Source organism: Anomalospiza imberbis, chromosome 6, assembly GCF_031753505.1.
Source record: "Anomalospiza imberbis isolate Cuckoo-Finch-1a 21T00152 chromosome 6, ASM3175350v1, whole genome shotgun sequence".
Lineage (NCBI taxonomy): Eukaryota > Metazoa > Chordata > Aves > Passeriformes > Viduidae > Anomalospiza > Anomalospiza imberbis.
In genome coordinates this window covers 2,892,796-2,905,777 of record NC_089686.1, presented here as the reverse complement: position 1 = coordinate 2,905,777, position 12,982 = coordinate 2,892,796, and the positions used below count along the sequence as shown (strand labels likewise).

Below are 12,982 nucleotides of genomic sequence, written 5' to 3'. Positions count from 1 at the left end.
GTCGACTTGTCAATGTCAGATTTGTGGGTGGACTCTCTACAATCTTAGAGATCTTTTAAAACCTAAACAAGTCCATACTACCGTGATGGGGAGCCAGTGTTAACCCAAAGAGTGTTTTGTAATGTCATTTCATAAGGTCATTAATAGCAACTTCACTCTCATGCTCAAACTTATGCAGCTGCTTTTCTCTGTGCCCTCCTCATCTTCACTTCTACCTTCAGCCTTGGGTCAGGAAAATTGGCTTTGGTGGGATCAGTGGTAGTGGGAAAGCCTCATGCCAGGGCGTCGTAGGTTGGTTTAGTTCTGCCAAGGTTGGAGCTGCCTCCAGAAAAGGCTGTGATCCCTCCAGTCCCTATTGACAGTCTTTGACCGCTCTGAGGCGAGTTGCAGGCTGCAAGAGATGTTGGCCAAGCTGAAGGCAGATCACGGGAAGCACTGATCTGAAACCCGGCTGAACCAAGCAATAGATAAAGTCTCTTAGCCACATCAATCCCAGGCTGTGTTTGCCAAGAAGATGAAAATGATGTCAACATAAAACACAATGGAAATGGTGGGAAAGTCACTAATTTCCAAATGGAATGCTTCTAGAATAAGGCATGTTTCATGTAAATATGAATGGAAGAAGCTGATGTGCCGCTGTTATTGACCCAGTGTTGTTTCAATGAAATTTATCATACAACAGAGTTATTACAGTATTATTATAGTATGATTTATATCTATTTAAAACTATTGCAGTATTTTTCAGTCCTTCATTGCATTCGGGCAAGGCTTTGCCCAACTGCCTATGGGAGCAGACAACGACAGAAAGAGCCCACACATTAAAGGCCATGATTTGCTGAAGTCCCTTTGGCTTCCCCTCCTGCCATCCTGCTGCAGCCCCTGCAACTTGATGGCAGGAAGAATGTGGGGCAGGACACAGCCCAGATGCTGGCAGCTGTGAGCTGACTCAAGCCATACAGATGAGCCTTCCACCTTGGCTAGCACCGGTGCTGGCAGCTGAGCCACTGGCAACATGCCACTTTACCCTACTGCAGAACCCTCCTGGGGTCAAGCTGGTGATGGAGAGGGAAGGGATCAGCTCTTCCAGCTCCTGAGCACAAGGTGAGAGAAGAGAAATGCTGTTACCCATCAATCCCGGGAACTGACACATCCAAACAGGGGAAAGAGAGGGGCAAAGGCACAATTTTGAGTTCCACGTAGACAGCACCAAGAGTGGACCACTCAAATCTGGGTGTGCAATATGGCAAATGCCACAGGTTTTCCTGTGGGGGAAAAAGCTCCAAACAAAACAGAACACAAACCCCAAACCCAAAGAGTAACGTTTGAATTTTCAGTGACTGGTGGCTGAGAGAAGCATCTGTGCAGCGCTGATTGTGGCTTCTCTGCAAAAGAAGAAGTCCTTGCTCGTCCTTGCTTGTCTCAGGGGTCTCAAAAGCCAGGTGAGGATTTCTTCCTGCTGTTGCCTGTGCTCCGAGCAAAGAGCCTTGGGGTGCCCAGGGCTGTTAGCAGGAGAGCTGGTGAAATTCACTGCAAGGCACGCAGCCTTCCCCTCCAAGGCTCCAGAGGTACAAGGGCAGAAAGCTGTAGCCTAAGCTGGATTGCAATAGCACCTTGTGGGGCTTGTCTGTCCTCTGGCACCCTTCAGGCTGGGCAGTGTAAATCTGAGCTGCTTTCCCAGGGAATTCAGGGTTTGCCCAAACTAGGGCCTTGCTGAAGGCAAAGGCCACGCAAGGGCTCTCACTTGTGCTGCCTGCGCCATGGAGGGCCCCAGAGCAAGAGAGCATTCCTTGGCTGCTGAGATCCCCTTTTCACAGTCTGGCCTTGCTGGTTAGCAAAACCTACACGGACCTTCCAGCACTGACTTTGACTCAAGCTTTTCAATATTCTACAAGGAAAATTCTGATTTTTCCTTCTGTTTGGAAGGGGATGGATTTCCTTGGCCGATGCATTTGGCACAGGGTTTCTCCTCACATGGAAACCGTTCCAGGTGACCTGAAACTCTTCTGTCCATCGAGAACCCATTTTGTCCCACTGGATCATGGGCAGTACAGTGCTTTTGCAGCACCTTTCCCTCCTCTGCCTGGAGCTGGTCTCGCAGGCCAACCGCCAGATGCGATGCAAATGGTCCCAGAAGGGAGGTTGCAGCTAGGTGGGGGTCATTATATTAGCCCAGGGAACAAACAATATGACCAGAGGAAAATTACCTCAAATTGCGCCATGGGAGGTTTAGATTGGCTCTCTAGGAAAAATTCCTTCAACAAAAAGGACGTCGAGCTTGGGAACAGGCTGCCTTTGAAAATGGCCGAGTCACCACCCTCAGAAAGGTTTCAAAGTCATGTGGATGTAGCATTTGGGGAACTGGCTGATTGGTGCCGTTGTCAGTGTTAAGTTTGCAGTCGCACTGTGTGATCTTCAGGGACTTTTCCAATCTCGACGACTCCGAGGTTTAAGTGTAGCTCAACCAGTGAGGAGTCAAAGCTTAGACTCAGTGATCCTCAAGGGTGCCTTTCAACAGGGATATCTTTGAGACTGTCAATGAAGGACAGATGAAAATAAACCCAAATGAAAGAACAATGGGAGTTCTTTGGAGAAGCTTCACCCAAGGGCAGCCTTAAGCAGTACACCAGGGACACTCTGAGCACCTGTCGTGGTTTGACATGGAAGTGATTTTTTTTTTCTTCAGGAAGTTGGGTCAAACCAATCAGTGGTCAAGTTTGGATATTGGCACCTGCAGTGACCACTGAAGATAGGGATACGCCTCTGAGAACACAGCGGGTTAAAAGCAAGAACTCCCAAGAGCTCGCTCTCTTTGGTTCCGGTCAAGGTGCTGTGCAGACCTTCCCTGCCCAGCCATGGGGCTGGGTGGGGGAGGGGAAGCCATGTGGCCTGGTCGAGGTGAGCCGAGGGGTAGAAGGACTGGAACCGAGCCAGCTCTTGTGGACGGAAGGGTGGAAAGAAGCGGAGATGTCTTTGTCATTCCCCCCCTCCAGAGGGAAGAGATAGAGAGTCCGGACGGCACCTGTAACTTTGCCGGCGTGGAGGAGAAGGAGGGGGGGGGGGGGAAGGCGCCCAGCCTTGGCCTTGGAAGTCAGCTGCTGGGCAGAGATATCAGCCGTCCAGGGAGTCTGAGCTTTTAACCCTTTCCTGAGAAATGAAGGCTTTGTAAAATATTACTCCTCCTTGATTTGAAGTAGAAGAGAGACAGTCTGGGATCCGAGATGATGGAAGAAGAAATTCTTGAGTTGGAAGGAGATGATGGAGTGGCTTGTGGCTGGACTTCTCTTGTTAGCCATAGACTGAACCAAATTCTCCTAACAGAAGCTGCACTTAGGGTGGTGCGTTGGTGTGCCAGGAGACCTGTTTCAGTGATTACCAGCAGAGGAGTAGAGAGAAGGTGTGGAGAAGCCCTCTATCTTCAAAGAAGAAGAAGAAGGGGAGAAGACGACCTCTGTTCTTGGACCCTCAGCCCCAGGGGAAAATGGGGGGGACTGTAGTCCCAAAATGAGAAACTGAACTGTTGTCTCTTTTGGTTCATGGCAAAGCATCCTTAAAGGAGCCCTATGAGCAGTCTGTCCATGCCCGGTGGTGAGAGCACTGTGACATGGAAAGGAGACTGTCACCATGGCAGATTTTCTCCGGGCGGTCGCCATGTGTGACATGGAAACACAAGGGTGGCAATTGTGTTTCTTGGGGGGGGGTCTGTGGCACAGGAGAGACTCCTGTCTCCCTTGAAAGATTGAGTATTTGAATATCTGAAGGGTGGCAACTTAATTAGGATCCTGGGTGGTGTCTCACTGTTAAGTTTGTTTAGAAATTAGGTGGGTGGAGGAGGGGTGTTTTAGAAAGTCTTCATCCAGGATTTAGTGTTTGTAGTTTTTTCTAGTAGTAGTAGTTTAATAAAGTTCTTTCCTTTATTACTAAGATGGGCCTGCTCTGCTCTGTTCCTGATCACATCTCACAGCAATTATTTAGAAAAGTATATTTTCATGGGGGCGCTGGCATCGTGTCAGTGTCAAACCATGACAGCGCCTGAGCCAGGAGTTGGCTCAGGGGACCAAGGGTGGGGTTGGCTGGGCTGTGATGCACTCTGACACCTGTGACATCACAGAGGACATGTCACAGAGGGGGCAGCAATAAAAGGCCCCAGCAGGTAACGCTGGCCCTGCATTGCTTGGGCAAGCGGTGAGTGCACACGTGGCGGGGAGGCTGGGCTGGGCACAAGGGCCGGGGTAGAAATGCTGCACCCGGGGCTGGGTTCTCCCCCTGCATGCAGGGACAGCCCCTCATGGGGGAGCCTTGGGCAGGCCACAGGGCTGCTGCTGCTTCTGTTGCTCCAGGGGCATTGGGATAGCGCTTGCTGCCTGCCAGCTGTCGGGGGCCCTGTCTTTCCTGCGCCCAGAACCCTGAGGATCCTGTCCTCCCTCCAGCAACCAGTAGTTCCCTCCCTCCCTGCCCCACTCAAGGCTTTCTCTCCCTCCTCCTGCAGATCATGGATCCAGTAGTATTCCTGTTTGTGCTCTTGAAAAGTCTCATCCAGTACCCACAGCCCGTGGGTGATGGCTTGGATGAGGAAACACATCTGCGCATGGAAATGCGTGCAAAGCACCTGGAATGGGAGAGGCTTCGGCTGGAGCAGGAGGTGGAGCAGCTCTCCCAGAAGAAGGTGCAGCTCTTGCAGCTCTTAGCTGTTGCTGTGTTCCTGCTGCATGTCTTGTTCCTGTGTTTGATTGTGTGGAAAAGCTGCCGGAGGAGAGAGGAGAATGAAGAAGAAAACCATGGTGCAAATGAAGAGGAAGTTGGCAATGTTGCTGCAAATGAAGAAGACAATGTTGGAAATGAAGTTGTCCATGAGGCTTGGGCAGGCCACAGGCCTTTTGTCCAAGTAGACCACGATTTGGATGATCATGTTGGACAAGTTATAATGGAGCGCATACGGTGGCCTGAAGAGGACCTGCAGATAGGCTGCGAGAGGACAATAGACCTCATGGACAATTATACAGTTTTCTTCGGGCATGTCTTGTCCAACAGTTTCTACCCAGTCCTGCAACGAGCCATCGGGGTGGGCAGTGCCTTTGAAGGTTGGAGTCCCCGTGAGCAGGATGTCGTGTACCGCGTGCTCATCCCCATGACTCCTCCCCGAGGCCACAGCTTCCACCTGGAGCTGGACAGTGCAGGGCAGAGGCACGAGAGGAACTTCCGTGTCCGCGTGCAGCTGGAGTGCACCTGTACGGGGCAGCAGCAGGGCAAGAACATGCTGTGCTTCCTGCACCACCCCGAGGAGGAGCTGAGGAGGAACCAGGATCCTAGCCTCCTAGACACCCTGTGCACCGGCTCCTACCTGGACGTGCAGAAAACTGCCTGCTGGTTCCGGCAACTGGTGAAAGCAATCTGGCCAGCTTTGCCCCAGTCACACAACTGGCATTTAATACTGCTGCCCTCCACACGCTCCTGCCAATTCAAGGTGACAAATGGCAGAGAAAGCCTCAGGATTGAGATGCTGTTCGGGGTGCGGAGAGGTGACTCAGCCGTCTTTGTGAGCAGCCAGCCTAGAGAGGTCTACACACCAAGCACAACCTGGCCTGAGTCTTACGCTGTGGCAGAGGTTGAGTTCTTCAAGCACATTGCCAGGCGGGCCCCTCCTGACAGCTTGCACCTCAAATGCCTGCAGTTCTTCACCCGTCTTCTGCTGGGCTTCAGCTTTTCCACCTACACCATGAAAACCCTTGTCATGCACCGGCTCAATGTCACACCTGTGTCATTGTGGTGCAGGAGACATTTCCTGCAGCGACTGATGGATATCAGCGACTGCCTGTACTTATGTGTGCGAGGAAAACGCCTCAACCACTTCATTGTGGGTAACCAGAGGTTTCCTCAGGACATCCGTTTACCTCCAGACGTTCAAGCATGTAACGCATACAATCTCTTCCATCACCTGGTGCAGCAGCCGGCTGCCTACACCCAGGCGATCCATGAGTGCCAGGTGCTGCAAAAGTGGTTCAAGAGAACCCTTCTCGGTGAACATCAACCGAATGAAGGTGAGGAGCCATGGCTATGAGCACAGAGCTGTACTTCTGCTGCTCGCAGCCGGCAGCAGAGAACCACCTCCTAGCACAAATTTGGCGCTTTAAGGAGAAGAGGATTTGTGCAACGGCTCTGGCGAAGGTCCCACAGCTTCTCCTGCAGCCTCAGCACGTGGACAGCCATGGGAGCGTTTACTCTACTTCCTTGTATCATTTCACTTTCCGAAAAAGGCACCCAAATGGCATTGAGCCCTGCTTTCCTATGAACTCTCCCACTCCTGTGAAGCACGTGAGAGAACACATGCTGTACATGCAGGGCCAAAGTCACCAAATCCCACCTGCAACATGCAGTTCTTCCTGGCCTTTGAGAAGGACCAAAAGTTAGAGCGTGCAAGAAGTGGGAGTTTGGGACAGAAAAACAACAAACCGGGCAAAAAAGAGCGAGAGGAAAAATCAGCACTGCTGGCCCGGGATGAGTCAATGGATGGAGTCTCTCCTTGTCCCCGGAAAGGACACCTTCACCTCAGCATTGGACCACCTGTGTTGGAGCTGACCTGAAATTTTGTTTAGAGAAGAATCTAGATTTTTGTTTCTTATACAGATGTACTATACAGCCACTATAAAGTTTATGAAGTGTATACCTTCTATAAAGTTTATAAATTATCATATATACTAATAAAATACAATAAAACAAAGCAATCTATTCATATTAATAATATCAAAGATAGAAAAGATGTAATTATTATGTCATGATAAAAAGTAATTTTAAAGAGTTGGATATGTAATTACATTTAAATAGTAACAGTAGAGCACATATTTAGTGTCACTACCCGTTATCACACATATTACTGATCTTAATGCATTTATGTCTGGAAGGTTTTTCATAAAACAGATATATTTATTACATATATAACATGCATATCATATATACATACTATATACTTTATATATTAGTATGACTGTATCATATATGTTACATACCATATAATATATTACATATATAATTTTTATATACACAGAAAGCTGTGTCTAGGGTCGCTATCTGTTGCAGCCCATATTCATGCTCTAGAGTCAGAGCATTTACAAGTGGCAAGCTGGAAACTGCTTTCCTTTTGTTTCAATAAAACACAGTTTTGCAGAATCTGGAGCGTGGCAGACTTTCTTGATCTCAGCCAGACCTATAGCAGTGGTAAATGTCACAGGCTGTGAATCTGGGCTTGTGAACAGACTCTTTGAACTCCAGCACACTTAGAGTGCTGGAATGGGTCTAAACAGAAATGAAGCCCGGCTGCCCCCAGCCCCTCTGATCACAGAATCCCAGAATGCCTTGGCTTGGAAGGGTCCTTAGAAATTGTCTTGTTCCAGCCCTGCTGCCAAGGGCAGGGACACCTTCCACGAGGCCAGGTTGCTCCAAGGCCCATCCAAGCTGGCCTGGAGCAGTGCCAGGGATGGGGCAGCCACAGCGTCTGTGGGCAGCGTGGGCCAGGGCCTCAGCAGCCTCAGAGGCCAGAAATCCTTGCACATCTCCAGCCTAAGGCCGCCCTCCATCAGTGGGAAGCCACTGGCCCTGGCGCTGTCCCTCCAGGCCCTTGCCAGCAGCCCCTGTGCCGGTCTCTGCTGGCTCCCGCGCAGGGACTCAAAGGCCGCAGGAAGGTGCCCCTGGAGAAGCCCTTGCAGAGCGCAGGGGCCAGGAATGCCACCAGGAGGGCAGCAAGCAGGGCCTGGCCTGTCCATCCGTGCGGGAGGGCACAGGGCGGGCGCTGAGGCCCTGCCAGCTGGAGCTGGGAGCTCTGGAGCGCGGCCGGCAGAGAGCCGTGGGCTCCCGCAGCTCTGCAGCCCTCACGGCTGAGGCAGCTGCCCGGGCACAGCCGGCCGGGGACACGCGGCCAGCCTGGGGCCACCCGCAGGGGGACCCTGCTCTGGGGCCAGCCCAGGCCGCGGCAGGGAGCACCCCATGGGGCTGTGCCCAGGGACAGGGCTGCGGGAGCAGGGACAGCAGGGACAGCAGGGACAGCAGGGACAGCAGGGACAGCAGGGACACAGGACAGGGATCACAGCCAGGCTGCCCTGGGACAGGCCTGACAGGCAGACAGGACGTGGGGCAGGCAGGAGTCCCCGTCCACTCTGTGCCCACCTGAACACAGCGACATAAGGGACAGGGGGAATGGGGACATGGCAGGACCCTCTCCTCTGGGAATATCCCACCTCCCCAGGGGCCCTGACAGAACGCAGTGGCTGAGGCTCTGCAAGGAGAACCTAAGGATGAAGAGGACGCCAAGCTTACATCTGTCCCTACTCTGAATCCAAACTGCTCCATGGAGGAGAAAACCAGAGGGGCCTTGCCACAACAGATCCCTTCTGAGGGAACGGTGTTCTTTATTCCTGCACACAGCTGTCACTTCTGGACTGCTGCTGAAGTGCTGCTCCTGCTCTCAGGGCTGTAGAGTATCTACACAACAGAAGCAATGAGGCAGGGAGCAGAGGCCAGGAGAGCTTGAGATGAGGCCAGGAGAGCTGAAGCACAGGACACAAGAACTCAAGCAGGCAGAAGTATGAAAGAGAGGCAAGAGGAATTTTGCTAAATAATAACTAACTAGATAGGTTGTAAATGTTTAGTTATAGGCCAGAAATTAGGCAGAAGGCAGCAAACTTTAGGCAAATGATCAAGAAAAGGACCAGAAAGAAGAAGAAAACCATCTTTCCTGGTCTTTCTCTAACTTGTGCTCTTCCAGAATCTGGACTGTGCAAGTTCTTCTTGAACTCAACCACACCTACAGTGCTGAATTGGTTCTGATCTGAAATTAAGCCAATTTGCACCCAGCCCTTCTGCTCCCTGAAGAGTCGAAAAACAATTGGGCAAAGGGAGGTGGAAGTGGGACCATGCTGCCACTCTTCTGAAAACTAGGAGAAGGTTTTTCAAGAGCAATCCCTGAAGTGAGCACACTCTGTGCTCGCTCTAGTGACAGCAAGACCAGCAACAAGCAAGTGTAACCTGAGCAAAGCACCTTATTTCTGTGACATCTGGAAGGCGACTTGTGAGACGTTATCACTGAGCAGCATTTTGATCCACCAGGTGGGAGCAAAATGAAGTGATGCCACTCGTTTTTCAAGAGAGTTCTTCCCTCCAAGCTCTCCTGGCCCACCCGACCCCACCTGCGACATCCAGCTCTGTTTCAGATTCCCATCCCAGCCAAGCAGCTGTGGAGCTGAAATCTACCTTGAAAAACAGCTGAAATGAACTCAAGCTGAAGAAGAAACTTTCTTTTGTGGCAGACAGAGAGGTTTGGCCAGACAGCAGAGCCCTCTTCAGTCCGGTGATGGGTAGTGAAGAGCTTGTTGAACCAACATGACCTTGCAGGCACTGGCAAGCTCCCCAAACTGGGGTTCATCTGGTATAAATTGGGTGCAACAGGCACCAGTTTCTTCCAGACAAATGCACCCAGTTATTGCAGCTCTCACATTAGGTAGAAGAAAAGGATCAGTCAAAACCAGAGGGTGGGAAATGCATCATATAATTACAGATAACAATTCTTGGAAGAAGGATTTTTGCATGGAGAAATTTGGGGTGGAGAAGGAAAAAGAGGGAGGGAAGGGAGGGAACTCACACTCTAAAGCTAATAAATAATTTTTTTTTTAATGGGATTTGGCAAAACATGTCATCATGTGACAAGGTAGTTTCTCTTGCAAACAGGTGCACCACAGTTTTAGAAATATTAAATCTTAAGAGGCTTGTATTGCACAATAGATGGCAGCCAGAAAGTATGTTGATGTTTTTTGGCAGTGTTTCAGATGTCATGGTATTTTTTTTTTTCTTTAAAGCTTCCATCAGCAGGAGGCAAAGCCGTGCCAAGGAAAAGGAATCAAATCTGGATGCAGCAAGTCTCACATTCAGACAGAGGCTCCCCGCCAGATGCTACGGGGCCAAATCGGAAACAACCACACTGAGTTCATTATGAAAACTGCATAATCAAAAGCCTGCAAAAAGGCAAAAAAAAAAAAATTAATCTATTTAATACTTAGCTAAATTCTCAACTGTTGAAATAGATTTGAAGAAAAATTCATCATAATCCCCTCTTCCTTTTGAGGAATTCCTTCCTGTTCATGAAATGTCCATGAGATGGCAGGAGTGCACTGTCCTCCGGAGGTCGAAGGACTGTCACAATGGTGACATTTCCACGCCCAGAATTTCACTCTGCCTGTGGGCACTGCAGACAAAACACTGGTTTATCTTTCTATTTATTGCTTATGGAAAGAGATAAGGAAGTGGCATCAATGGGCACATCTTCAGAGAAGAAATCCACTGGCCCAGTTTCCCAAGGGTGAGAATGACTCTGTTTCACAGAAAGATTTGAATATTGGAAGGGACCTTAAAGTTTATCTTGTTCCAAGTGGAAGGGACATCTTCCACTAGCCCAGGTTGCTCCAAGCCCCATCCAGCCTGGCCTTTCACTCCTCTTGCTTTCAGCAGCCTTTTGCATTGGTTGACAGAACCCTGCTCACTGCAGACCCTGGGTCTACAAATTCATCCCATGCTGTGCACAAGAATTTGTGACCAGGCACTGCAAAACTGAAAGAGTGCAATGAGAAAAGGACCCAGACATCTGCCAGAAAGAAATCTGGAGGATAGGATTTAGAAATCACAACCCTCATATTTATGGCTGGGGATGACTGTGGAAACAAACCCTCAGGGGTGTCCCAGTTTTCAGCTCTTTTTATGATCCCGAGTTCTCCACACAACTGGGGCACAGCTGTGAGCCTTCCTCTGGTCAGACAGGATCCATGGCAGCTCAAGTTCCGTGAGCTGGGCCAAGGGATGGACTGGCAAGTTGTGCAAGTGCTTCCCTGAGCCAGGCTGCAGAAGCAACATCCCAACAAGAGACAGATGCTTGTGTCTGAAGAGATCTCAGCTGCATCAACAGCTTCAGGAGAGCAGGTTGCATGATGGAGCTACTCTTTGCATGCTCCTGGTCTTAAGCCAGGAGATCTTCCAAAATTTTGTCCACACTACTCAGACAGGAAAGCAAAACTAATCAGAATGGTTTGGGTTGGAAGAGATGTTAAAGATCACCTAGCTCTGACCCCACTTCCATGAAGCACTCCATCAGTCTCACACTGGATCTTCTCTAGCAGAGGGTATAATTGGGATGTTACAGCCCACAGCTCTTCCCACTGATCCTCTCACTGCATCTGCTCTGGGGGAGCAGAACTGGAGCAGATTTGCTCTGCTGGGAGCTCCCTGTGCACCTGTGAGCTCTCAGCTACAGGCACTGCTGCGATGGAACAGGCCTGTCTCGTACTGAGCAGGGGAGGGGGGCTTAGGAGCTGCTGAGGGAACCCCAAAGTGTCACTTGATCTGTATGTTTTAGCACAGCAAAGGCTCATTCCCTTTCCAGTGTCTCATCCCACAGCAAGCCAGGCATTCCCAGTGACATCACTGGAGCCTGCAAACAGCTCTGCTGCAGGGAGACACTGCCCTCTGCAATGACCAAGGCATGGCGTTGCTTAACTTTTCTCAATGCACCCTTTCAGTTTCTTGTAGATGTGGCATTTGAGGACATGGGTTAATGGTGGCCTTGGCAGTGCTGGGGGAACCGTGGGACTCAACAATCTTAAAGGGCTTTTAAAACTTAAATGATTCTATGATTCCTTACTTTCAAATTTTCAAAGCTTTCCTGGCTTTCAGATTCTGCAATTCCTGATCCCTGATGTGATCTATAGGATAAGTTTCCTGTTTTTTAATTCCCTCCTTCTCCTGCATGGGACATCAAGTGGCATCCCAGCTCCTGGCTGCAAAAGCACTTTCACATCAACACACACAGACCCAATGTATTCCATTGCACAGGTGAACCATCTCCAGAAGCTGAGGTTTGTCTGCATCCATGGACAGCTGGTGGTTGTGGACAATGCTCTAAAAGCAGCAGGACAGGAACAGTATGAATCCATCAGTGTGAGACCTGATTAAAAAGAAATTCTTCCCTGTGAGGGTGGTGAGGCCCTGCCACAGGGTGCCCAGAGAAGCTGTGGCTGCCCCATCCCTGGAAATGTTCAATGTCAGCCTGGAGTAATCTGGAATAGTGGGGGGTGTCCCTGCCTATGGCAGAGGGTTGGAATGAGATGGTCCTTAAAGTCCCGTTCAACTCAAACCATCCCATGATTCTATGATCTGCCTCCTGAGAGCCCCAGGGACAGCAAGGGGATGTCACCTGGATACAGAAGCTTTGAAGATGAGGGGAGAATGGGGTGGGAATTGTCCCTTTCTCCTGAGGACTGTACCATTCCCAAGGTTAGTGCCCCATTTCCAAATTACATGCAAATCCACAGGTCTTGGCATTCTTCTTGAGTGCTAATCTTGAACCCTCAGCCTGACTTGAATCACTGCAGCTCTCTCCAGTGTTGAAATAAATTATTAGAAAACCTCTCCCAAATGCATAAATCCCATCCTAATGCCCTCTGATGTCAGAGGGAAGATGCCTGCTAACGTAGCTGGTCCTTGGATCAGGCCTCAGAAACGCAGCTGCAAAATATAAACCCACAGGCTCTGAAATTCATCTTTGCTTTAACTTGGTCTAAACCTTTGTAAATGACTCACAATGGGTCAGGGAAAAGAGAATTGAACAGCTCTGATCTGGCTGTGTTCCCCTGTCCTCTAAAATCAGCTTATGCCCTTTGGAAGGAGGAAAGAACACTAGAATTCACCCACAGCCGTGGCAGCCCCCATCCCACAAAAGAAACCAAACTGTTTGAGAAGTGCAGAAATCATTGTGATGTTTCTTCACCTTTTTCCAGGGCCCATAACAATTTCCTCCTTGTTCTGCTCAGCATTCCCCCTGCAGCTCCTTCCTACCGCCTCTCAATTGCCAAGAAATCCCTCCTGCTGTTGTGAGAAACATGAGAGTTCCTAGGAAATATCTCCTCATGGCATGTGAAAGCATGGGGGGAGAAGAGCAGAGATGTTTTCTTCT

The 12,982-nt window shown here is 49.9% G+C and overlaps 1 protein-coding gene across 1 annotated transcript; it reads left to right on the top strand.

The window, feature by feature from the left end:
- The first annotated feature begins 4,399 nt into the window (after window positions 1–4,399).
- LOC137476492 (inositol 1,4,5-trisphosphate receptor-interacting protein-like 1) lies at window positions 4,400–6,055 on the top strand. Its single transcript, XM_068194851.1, has one exon. The coding sequence runs from the start codon at window positions 4,490–4,492 to the stop codon at window positions 6,053–6,055; it is 1,566 nt and encodes a 521-aa protein (XP_068050952.1). The 5' UTR covers window positions 4,400–4,489.
- Window positions 6,056–12,982: the final 6,927 nt, after the last annotated feature.

Coding starts and splice junctions, on each gene's coding strand:
- LOC137476492 (XM_068194851.1), top strand. CDS start 4,490: ATGGATCCAGTAGTATTCCTGTTTGTGCTCTTGAAAAGTCTCATCCAG.